Source organism: Coregonus clupeaformis, chromosome 21, assembly GCF_020615455.1.
Source record: "Coregonus clupeaformis isolate EN_2021a chromosome 21, ASM2061545v1, whole genome shotgun sequence".
NCBI classification, from domain to species: Eukaryota; Metazoa; Chordata; class Actinopteri; order Salmoniformes; family Salmonidae; genus Coregonus; species Coregonus clupeaformis.
In genome coordinates this window covers 28,613,976-28,625,738 of record NC_059212.1, presented here as the reverse complement: position 1 = coordinate 28,625,738, position 11,763 = coordinate 28,613,976, and the positions used below count along the sequence as shown (strand labels likewise).

The 11,763-nt window shown below is 42.7% G+C and overlaps 1 protein-coding gene across 4 annotated transcripts in view; it reads right to left on the bottom strand.

The window, feature by feature from the left end:
* Positions 1–727: 727 nt before the first annotated feature.
* Positions 728–11,763, bottom strand: part of LOC121535181 (solute carrier organic anion transporter family member 5A1) — a 70,370-nt gene continuing 59,334 nt past the window's right edge. For all 4 annotated transcript variants that reach the window (XM_041841979.2, XM_041841983.2, XM_041841978.2 and 1 more), the window contains exons 7-10: positions 5,939–6,098; positions 4,827–5,068; positions 4,492–4,556; positions 728–4,180 (exon numbers count right to left, since the gene is read on the bottom strand). In XM_041841979.2, the coding sequence (XP_041697913.2) occupies positions 3,708–4,180; positions 4,492–4,556; positions 4,827–5,068; positions 5,939–6,098 (940 nt within the window). In that variant the 3' untranslated portion in view covers positions 728–3,707. The remainder of the gene's footprint in view (positions 4,181–4,491; positions 4,557–4,826; positions 5,069–5,938; positions 6,099–11,763) is intronic.

Genomic DNA, 11,763 nt, shown 5'->3' with positions numbered 1-11,763 from the left:
GAAAAATGTATTGTTCATTCAGTATTACATCACAACTCTGCTACCTTGTGGTTTTTCTAGAGTACAGCCGCTTACCTGTCAGGTTCAATGGAAGACAGTCCACAGCACCACACTGTGTTTACATCCCAAATGGCACCCTGTACCCTATGTCAGTGTTTCCCAACTCCAGTCCTCCAGTACCCCCAACAGTACACATTTTTTGTTGTAGCCCTTGACAAACTCATCTGATTCAACTCACTGAGGGCTTGATGATTAGTTGAATCAGGTGTGCACTTGTCTGGGGCTACAACAAAAATGTGTACTGTTGGGGGTACTCAAGGACTGGAAACACTGCCCTATTTAGTGCACTACTTTTCAAGAGGGCCCATGGGTCAAAAGTAGTGCATTGTGTAGGGCAGGGCTGCCCAACCCTCTTCCTGGAGATCTACTGTCCTGTAGGTTTTCAGTCGAACACTAATTTAGCATATCTGATTCAGCTAGCTAAGGTCTTGTTGAGCAGCTAATAAGTAGAATCAGGTGCGTTAAATTAGGGTGGACTGAAAACCCACAGGAGGGTAGATCTCCAGGAAGAGGGTTGGGCAGCCCTGGTGTTGGGGGTTAGGGTACCATTTGGGACGCTGACCATGACCAGTTTGGATCATGTTATGTGTTTATTACCTGCTCCAACAAGCACTTCTTTAACTTCTACATCCCAGGCTGTTTGTTGCATCAGACAAAAATCACATGATTCAATACACTATTTATTTATTTTTCACAATTTGTATTGACAGATGTCAAGTATCGCAGGCATTTGTAAACAGTGTGTCCACAAACAATACACATTTTCTTTCTTATGATGTCGAACATATAGCAGAGGCATTAACTTGTCATTAAAACACTATCATTTGAATTTAAATAAATATAATACTGATAAAAAAAAAAGAACATACAACTCAAATCTACAATCTACCTGAAATAGTCCTTAAGGTAACATCCAGGTCAAATCCTTGTTTTATGCCACATACAACGACTAATAAACAGCACTACACAGGGAGGTAAGAGAGAGAGCTCCTCTCTCCTAGCTCCAGAGGAACAGTAGGTTTAAGGTTGAGAATTCTGCAGCAAACATCCTGGTACTGTAGGTATAGGTTGAAAAGGTCTATTGATGGCTGCAAGTAAACCAAAAATCCTAGAGCCAAATTCTTCACAGTCCACAGTCAGTCTTATCATTGACTTTCATTACTTGAAGTCAAGAGCATTTCAGAATCAGCAACATCTCAACTTCAATCAATTAGTAGGAAAAGTAGGCACTGAGAAACATAATACTGTAGCCTTTCACTAATATATTCAATAACACTAAAGTTAGGAGAATCCTTGTCGCAAAATGTAGCCTAGCTAGAATTGTAATTAATTTGCCCCCGAATACTCTACGTATTGTACTTATTATTTTACAAGAAATTGAATGTTTGACTAAGAGTTATGTGATTTATCTCCATTAATAATAGTGTCTCTTTCATGTAGTCCTGAAAAAGTATTACATGCAGCAATTATGTCTATCAATTCTACTGCCGGATGCATTACACTGTTATTCTAGCTGACAATGTCAGTAAAACATTTTACTATAAAGAGCTATGGTACCTTTCCATATTAACGGCAACATTTTATAATATCTCAAAGGCAATACAAACCATATCTTTTAACGCTATTAACTCTAAACCAACAGCCACATTGTATCATGTAAATAAAAATAATAATGTTTTATTGTAACATACACCGGATAGGTGAAGTGAAATGTGTTGTTTACAGGCTCAGTGCTGTTCCACCTGCCCAAATTCAACATAGATACATAGAAAAACATAATTTTTGCTTCTAATATTGAAGTACTAAAATGAACAAAATTGTTTGATTTAATTAAGATTAATTTCCTAGTTATTCCGCTTAGGAAACACCACATAGCTTAATTTTAGTCTTTCTACAATATTGCTCACCACATCTGACTAGCAGGTGCCCTCAACCACCCTGTAAAACCAACAGCAATATGTACTTGAATATTGCATGTTACACACATGAACTACTTGTTTCAACGATCTTGTTACTCTCCAGCTTATGTATCACTAGTCTCAGAGAAGTAGTGTTGATCTAGGATCAGGTCGCCTCTGTCCATGTAATCGTACTGATTACTGAGCTGTGGGAGATTAGTAACTCCCAGCCCTAAACTCGACTTAGCACTGTTTAAGCAATTAGTCTGATGTCCTTTGAATTAATAAAAAGGGGGGAATGGAAAAGGTTACAACTTCACCAAAAGGCAAAACAAACAACCTCAGCAGCCATGATTGATATCACTTTGACAGTTGTTCAGTAGAACATGCTCTATCGTAGACATAGTAAGTAGTTGGACATTATAATAATTATTTAAAGAGTATTGTTTTTTTTGTTTTTTATGTTGGCTTGGTTACACAGTACATGGGAGAAGTGGCCCTGCTGCTGGTAAATCCATTAATTTACACAGCCATATCTTTTACAGGTACAGACCTATTAAGCTAATCTAAACTACTAGCCACAGACTCCCAGTCTTCGCTCTAAGGTAAAATCTGGTGACAGAGGCTACTTACTAAACTACTGACTAACTAACTAACTAACTAACTAACTAATGTGAAAGAGTGGTTTGTTTGTGTGGATTAGCTAATCATGGGAAGCACAGCAGAGTCTCTTTGCACCAGCAGCACTGGTCTGGTCTGGTCTGCTCCACCACAGAGCCAGCAGGGGGTCTGGTTGGTTAAAACATTGTATGCGTGCCAAATGGCACCCTATTCCCTATGTAGTGCACTACTTTTGCCCTGGTCATTTAAATTTGGAGTTTTGTTAGCGACCGGTAAGCAAAAGATGCCTTCGTTCTGTTAAGCCCATGGCACACGAAGCAACATTGAGGGGGGTCATCATGGGAATTGAGTACCATTTGGGATGAAGCCCAAGTGTGTCTGAAATAGAACTACGGCAAGGGATGTATTTGTGGGCCTGTCTATGAGGTTGCCACACAAAAGAGGTTCCAATTCCAAAAGATCCAGACATATCCTTTCCAAGTCAACCACTCATTATTACACGTAGGTCTGGGGCAATACTGAATGAAATTTCCAGATTGTATGGAAAGGGAAGGCAACGTTCACTGTGTGCCTTTAATACTGCTTGCCATTGTATAATAGGGCAAAAATAAAAATATTTTGCATAGTACAGGATTTAGTTTATGCTCGCTGGCCAAGCTGCTTACCTCAGTCACCTCGTCCTGCTGAGGTCTTAGAATGAACACTAAAACTGAGCAATGAAGGATATTATTCATGTCATTTTCACCTAGCACCATGCAACAATACCATCATTATGATCGTTCTCGAGAAGTATCGAAGGTGCACTTTTCCAAAGAGATGATATGCATTCACTCCCATGGTAAAAACTAACTAAAGAGAAAAGCACACAAACATACTAGGTAGAGGGAAGGGGAGATTAGCTAACTGAGGTATCCATCCCAGTGTCTTCCTGTATACATGTTGACCAACCGTTCTCTGTCTGAGTGACGTCTTGTGCCTGTCTGTGTGTGTGTGTGCGCAACGCGAGTGTGTATGTGTGAACGTATACTATAATACTATACAAGTGAGAACCCAGAGTAAGAAAGGCACACATTGCAGAGACTGTGGATGGCAGGGCGGTTGGAGTTGGTTGGTAACCTCACCTAACCCTCAGACGCGGGCAGACACCTGTTCCAGAGAGCGAGCGGAAGGGCGAGGGGCCGGCGGGGTTATTGCTTTCAGGCTCTTCAGGCTGTTCCCCGGGCAGCTCTGGCTGCTGAGGCCCCTGTTGAGGACAGGGATGATGGGAGGTTCGTTGCGTGGTATATTAACGGGACAGGAGCGGGTACGGGCGTGCCCCTTGTGACCCCCGGCGTGGCAGATGAGGTTGCTGACCGTGTCCATGGGCGAGAGGTGTTTCAGCCAGCGCTCCAGACGTTCTTCCTTGTACTTGATGGAGTACCAGGTGAGGAAGATGAAGACGAAGCCAATGAACTTGAGGCTGGCGGCCAGGCCGAAGTAGACGAAGCGGAAGGAAGTGACGTCGTACTCCCAGCAGGAGCCGTGGACGCCACAGTCCTGCTGCCACAGCATACAGGTGGTATCAATCACCGCCCCGAAGTAGATGGGTGTAGGTATGTAGGCTGGGGAGAGAGGAGAGCGAGAGAGACACCGTTATGATGCAGAAGTAGATGGGTGTAGGGTTGTAGGCTGGGGAGAGAGGAGAGACTATTCTAACACAGCATGCATGTGATGTCGGAACCAGTCTTTCCATATTACATTTCGAACCAGATCTTATTCAGTGTCCCAATGGGACCCTATCCCTATATAGTGCACTACTTTTAACCAGAGCCCTATGGCACTATATAGGGACTAGGGTGCCATTTGGGACAACCTAAAAAAACAACCTCTCAGTATTGAACTCTCTGTATTTCACTGAAGCTGCATCACTCACCAAGGGTCCTGAGGAGAACAAACTGCATCCCGAGTGCAAAGGGTCTCTCCTGCTCTTCTACTGACCTAGAGGAGAGGAGGAAGAAGGGAGGAAATGGTGAAGATAGAGGTGCAAAATTATGATCACTTTTCAAGGATTCCGAGGTTTTCTTGAAATCCCAGAGGATTCCAGGATGTCCTGCTTATTCCATCCTGATTCTAGAAATCGTCCAACCGGGATCACAGAAAGTTACCGTAATTATGCAACCCGATGAAGAGAACAAGAGAGCTCACAACCACTACCTCACAATCCCTTCGCTAAGTGTGTTTTGTTCAGTGTCTGTTCCGGGTCAATACCTGAGAGTGACGATGATGGCGGAGGGCTGAGCGCAGGCGGTGATGAGTGTGACGATGAAGAGGAAGATGAGGAAGGGAATCAGGGTGCTGCAGGTGCGGTCACACTTCCCCGACACGGCGTAGCCGTTCTCGTTCAGGTAGGTCTTGACGATGACCAGCTGCAGCTGGTTGACTTGGCCGTTAGAGGAGGGGGTGATGACCTGTCTGCTCTGGACACATGCACAGTCAGAGTAGTTCCTGATCTGAGAGAGAGAGAGAGAGAGTGAGAGAGAGGGATACACAGAACACCAGGCATCATTCTCAGCTCATCTTATTGTACTATGGAAGTGAAATTCTAAGGAGAAACTGTGTGTACCACTAGAAGTGTGTTATTCAAGTACTACCAATGTAGACTGTACAATGTAAATGGATGATTAATGAATGTTTGTTCAATGGTCAGTAAGCTATAACCAGTGGTGTAAAGTACTTAAGTCGTTTTTTGGGGTATCTGTACTTTACTTTACTATTCATATTTTTGACAACTTTTACTTCACTACATACATTACTCCATACATTTTCCCTGACACCCAAAAATACTTAGAATGCTTAGGAGGACAGAAAATGGTCCAATTCACACACTTATCAAGAGGACATCCCTGATCATCCCTACTGCCTCTTATCTGGCAGACTCACTAAACACATTTACTTTGTTTGTAAATGATGTCTGAGTGTTGGAGTGTAAATGTAAAAAAAAAAAATACTGCTTTGCTTAATATAAGTAATTAGAACTGATTCATACTTTTACTTTTGATATTTAAGTAAATTTAAAACCAAATACTTTTAGACTTTTACTCAAGTAGTATTTTACTGGGTGACTTCACTTTTACTTGAGTCAATTTCTATTAAGGTATCATTACTTTTACTCAAGTATGACAATTCGGTACTTTCTCCACCACTGGCTATTACTACAAACTAACAATATAGTTTTTCCTGATCAGGTCACTCACATTATGGCCAGGAAGAACTCATAGCCCTAGCTTTAGGTAACTTTCCCAAAATGCCCAGGTATTCCAGAAATCCTGTTTGGAATATTTATAGTATTGCAACCCTACTTTTGTGACTGAGGGACTCACTCCTGTGCTGTCGTTGCCCACACTGCTGCAGCCTGCCAGGCAGGGGTTGAAGTAGGTGATTCCGTCTGAGCCACATACTGGCGCGTACTCATGGATCTTACAGCCACAGTTCACATTACACCCTCCAGTCAGGTTACGATGGGTCATAGTCAGAGTAGGACTGAGAAAAGAGAGGGAGAGAGATTATTTAGAGAGGGGGAGGGAAAGAGACTGGGAAGAGGGAGAGGGAGGGGAAGAGAGACAGGGAAGATGGAAAGAGACTGGGAAGAGGGAGAGGGAGGGGAAGAGAGACAGGGAAGATGGAGAGGGAAGGGAAGAGAGGGGGATGAAGAGAGCTAAATAACGTAGGACATTTTCCTCTATCACAAAGTAATTCTTCAGACTGATTAAACAATGTTAAGAAGTCTATCTTACCATGCTGCTATTCAAAGGTCACATTTACACTGAGATTTGCTGCACCAAAATACTTTGCTCAGAACTGAGAGCAATTACACCAGTTAGGGAAGATACACTACATGAACAAAAGTATGTGGACACCTGCTCGTCAAACATCTCATTCCAAAATCATGGGCATTTATATGGAGTTGGTCCCCCCTTTGCTGCTATAACAGCCTCCACTCTTCTGGGAAGGCTTTCCACTAGATGTTGGAACATTACTGCGGGGACTTGCTTCCATTCAGCCACAAGAGCATTAGTGAGGTCGGGCACTGAAGTTGGCCGATTAGGCCTGACTCGTAGTCTGCGTTCCAATTCATCCCAAAGGTGTTTGATGGGGTTGAGGTCAGGGCTCTGTGCAGGCCAGTCAAGTTCTTCCACACCAATCTCGACAAACCACTTCTGTATGGACCTCGCTTTGTGCACGGCGGCATTGCCATGAGGAAACAGGAAAGGGCCTTCCCCAAACTGTTACCACAAAGTTGGAAGCACAGAATCATCTAGAATGTCATTCTATGCTGTAGCGTTAAGATTTCCCTTCACTGGAACTAAGAGGCCTAGCCCGAACCATGAAAAACAGCCCCAGAAACATTATTCCTCCTCCACCAAACTTTACAGTTGGCACTATGCATTGGGGCAGGTAGCGTTCTCCTGGCATCTGCCAAACCCAGATTTATCCGTCGGACTGCCATAGGACTGTCCCCGACAAAAAAAATCTTGGTCGACCGAAAGTAATCTGTTCTTTTATTTGTATTTTTGCATAACAACCTATGTGTTTTAATAAAATCAACTATATGCATTGAGCTTGTCTGATGCTTTAAGCTTACTGTTTGATGAAATAAGACAGACACATATGACTCAAGAGGGAGCCAGAGATCTAGATAACCAGAAGAAAAAAAACTGACCCAACCATCCTCCTCCTGCTCCTGCTGGCAATTTTGGAGATTCTGCCATTTCTCTCCTGAAGTTGTCGGTAATAGGCTACACAAGGAGTCTGCAACTTTTCATGTGGAATGCCAATTTAATCTTACCATTTCTACCAATCTCTGTGCCAGTTATGGTTTTCATATGCACAGCTAGAAAGATGTGTAGACATCGAGTAATTGTCTCTGGCCCCCTCACTCACCAGTTCTACAGCAGTCTCACAACTCAATCGCTGGTTGAAAACTGTTTTCTGCCCCTCCCAAAATATAGAATTTGTAGATAATTGGCCCTCTTTCTGGGACTCACCCACAAACAGGACCAAGCCTGGCCTGCTAAGGAGTGACGGACTCCATCCTAGCTGGAGGGGTGCTCTCATCTTATCTACCAACATAGACAGGGCACTAGTTTACTCCAATTAGGGAAAGGGTGGTGGGGTTGGAAAGTAATAAAGGGGAATATATATTTTTTAAAGGATATGTAAGTGTATGTGTGTATATATGTGTATGTATGTGTGTGTATATATATGTGTATATATGTATATATATATATAAAAACATGGGGGATTGGAAGTGATGCAGACAATTACATTGATGGAAGTTACAATCTATCTGCAATATTAAGCTGATCTACCAAAAAAAGATTAAAAAAAAGAAGAAAAAAACATAGACAGGGCTCTAACTTCTCTACCTCCACAATGAGATAGGGTGCAAGCCAGACAGCAGGCTTTTAGCCAGCCTGCCAGATTAGTGGAGTCTGCCACTAGCACAGTCAGTGTAGTCAGCTCAGCTATCCCCATTGAGACCGTGTCTGTGCCTCGATCTAGGTTGAGAAAAACTAAACATGGCAGTGTTTGCCTTAGCAATCTCACTGGAATAAAGACTTCCTCCATTCCTGTCATTATTGAAAGAGATTGTGATATCTCACATCTCAAAATAGGGCTACTTAATGTTAGAGCCCTCACTTCCAAGGCAGTTATGGTCAATGAACTAATCACTGATCATAATCTTGATGTGATTGACCTGACTGAAACATGGCTTAAGCCTGATTAATTTACTGTGTTAAATGAGGCCTCTCCTCCTGGTTAAACTAGTGACCATATCCCCCGCAAAGACGGAGGTGTTGCTAACATTTACGATAGCAAATGTCAATTCACCCCCCCCCAAAAAAAATGACTGCGTTTTCGTCTTTTGAGCTTCTAGTCATGAAATCTATGCAGCCTACTTTTTATAGCTACTGTTTACAGGCCTCCAGGGCCGTATACAGAGCTCCTCACTGAGTTCCCTGAATTCCTATCGGACCTTGTAGTCATGGCAGATAATATTCTCATTTTTGGTGACTTTAATATTAACATGGAAAAGTCCACAGACCCACTCCAAAAGGCTTTCGGAGGCATCATCGACTCAGTGGGTTTTGTCCAACATGTCTCCGGACCTACTCATTGCCACAGTCACACCCTGGATCTAGTTTTTCCTCATAACACTGGACTATCGGACCACCATCTTATTCCTTTTGCAATTGCAACAAATAATATGCTCAGACCCCAACCAAGGACCATCAAAAGCTGTGCTATAAATTCTCAGACAACCCAAAGATTCCTAGAGGCCCTTCCAGACTCCCTCCACCTACTCAAGGACGTCGGAGTACAAAAATCAGTTAACGACCAAACTGAGGATCTAAATTTAACCTTGCGTAATACCCTAGATGCAGTCGCACCCCTAAAAACAAAAAACATTTGTCACAAGAAACTAGCTCCCTGGTATACAGAAAATACCCGAGCCCTGAAGCAAGCCTCCAGAAAATTGGAACGGAAATGGGGCTCCACCAAACTGGAAGTCTTCCTACTAACCAATTTGTAAGTCGCTCTGGATAAGAGTGTCTGCTAAATGATGTAAATGTAAATGTAGCTTGGAAAGAAAGTACAGAGCAATATCGAAGAGCCCTCACTGCTGCTCGATCATCCTATTTTTCCAACCTAATTGAGGAGAATAAGAACAATCAACAATCCAAAATGTCTATTTCATACTGTCGCAAAGCTAACTAAAAAGCATCATTCCCCAAGAGAGGATGCTTTCACTTCAGCATTGATGAATTCATGAACGTCTTTGACGAAAAGATCATGATCAATAGAAAGCAAATTACGGAATCTGCGTATTTCGCCAAAGCTCAGCTGTCCTGAGTCGGCACAAAACTGCCAGGACCTAGGATCAATGGAGACACTCAAGTTTTTTTAATCCTATCTCTCTTGACACATTCATGAACATAGTCATGGACTCTAAACCATCAAGCTGCATACTGGACCCTATTCCAACTAAACTACTGAAAGAGCTACTTTCTGTGCTTGGCCCTCCTATGTTGAACATAATACATGGCTCCCTATCCACTGGATGTGTCCCAAACTCACTAAAAGTGGCAGTAATAAAGCCTCTCTTGAAAAAGCCAAACCTTGACTCAGAAAATGTAAAAAACTAAATCGGCCTATATCGAATCTCCATTCCTCTCAAAAATCTTAGAAAAAGCTGTTGTGCAGCAACTCACTGCCTTCCTGAAGACAACTAATGTATACAAAACGCTTCAGTCTGGTTTTAGACCCCATCATAGCACTGGTAAATGACTTTTTAATGGCGTCAGACCAAGGCTCTGCATCTGTCCTCGTGCTCCTAGACCTGGTGCTTTTGACACCATCGATCACCACATTATTTTGGAGAGATTGGAAACCTTAATTGGTCTACACGGACAAGTTCTTGCCTGGTTTAGATCTTATCTGTCGGAAAGATATCAGTTCATAGCCGGGCATTTAGAGGTGTGAATTTAAGTATGCTCCCTCTAATTCTCTCACTCTCCATCTCTCTCTCCCATCCCGGAGGACCTGAGCCCTAGGACCATGCCACAGGACTACTTGGCCTGATGACTCCTTGCTGTCCCCAGTCCACCTGGTCATGCTGCTGTTCCAGTTTCCACTCTTCTGCCTGCGGCTATGGAACCCTGACCTGTTCACCGGACGCGCTACCTTGTCCCAGACCTGTAGTTTTCAACTCTCTCTCTCTACCGCACCTGCTATTTCAACCTCTAAATGCCCGGCTTTGAAAAGCCAAGTGACATTTACTCCTGATGTACTGACCTGTTGCAACCTCTACAACCACTGTGATTATTATTTGACCCTGCTGGTCATCTATGAACGTTTGAACATCTTGGAGAAAAATGTCCATGTCCAATGGCCATGTACTGTTATAATCTCCACTCGGCACAGCCAGAAGGGGACTGGCCACCACTGAGAGCCTGGTTCCTCTCTAGGTTTCTTCCTAGGTTTCTGCCTTTCTAGGGAGTTTTTCCTAGCCACCGTGCTTCTACATCTGCATTGCTTGCCGTTTGGGGTTTTAGGCTGGGTTTCTGTATAGCACTTTGTGACATCTGCTGATGTAAAAAGGGCTTTATAAAATCTGATTGATTTAATTTGATTGATTTAATTTATAATAAAGTTTTCATATCTCAAATCCCATCATTGTCATGTGGTTAATCAAAATTCTATCCAAATCTAAATGAAAATGAAACAAACCTAAAAAGTAACTTCTATTGCCATTGCCAACTATGTAAAAAATATCCTACATAAAGCAAACAAATAAAAACATTGCAACTTGCAGGTAGAAAATATCCTGATAAAAAAAGAATATCCTATAAATCACATTGACTACACATGGCCTGTCTGCAACGAACTTGCAACATTGTATCAACTATTAACTGGGTCCAGCCCAAAGTTTGAGCTAGCGAACTTGCAACATGGTATAAAATATTCTGGGCCCTCAGAGTTTCCAGCGCCAGTGAGCTCAGGACAGACACAACTGTAGTCTATTTGCACAAGAGATAAGAAGCAGTGCTTGACTTGGGCAGGAATTCACTGGAGCTAAGTCCCGGCAACTCACATTTTCTACTGCTTGAGCTCCTGTTCCTCTTATAGAATATTAGCTCAAAAGTATTGTGGAGCTCCTGTACCTAAATATAAACAGTGCCAGTACCCAAAATGAGTACCGGAACCTATTTCAGTCCAAGTTGAGCACTGATAAGAAGTAATCAGGTAGGCCTATTTTATGACATTTCCACTGATTCAGAGCATGACATTTTTCCCTTTCACGCTGAGTGGTTATCGAAAGGGAGAGAGCTGGAAAGATTTTTCAAATAGCCTACATTGAGGAACTATTGTCATTGTCAATCGATGTAAAAACAGACTGTTTGCTTGCTGTTTGAGGTGAAGAAAACATTACTTTGAGAAGCTCCACAGGTCATTAGCGGTGGTACGTTAAGCCAATCAGATGCCCAAATGGGCACATTTATATGCCTACATTTGCGCGCAGGCCAGGTAGCCTATAGGCCTATGTACTTCTATGCGTAATCAGGTGCGAGTCCTTACTCGACATTGACAGGAGCCCTCCAAACAAAAGACAATGACTAAATTGAATTGACAAAACTTGTAA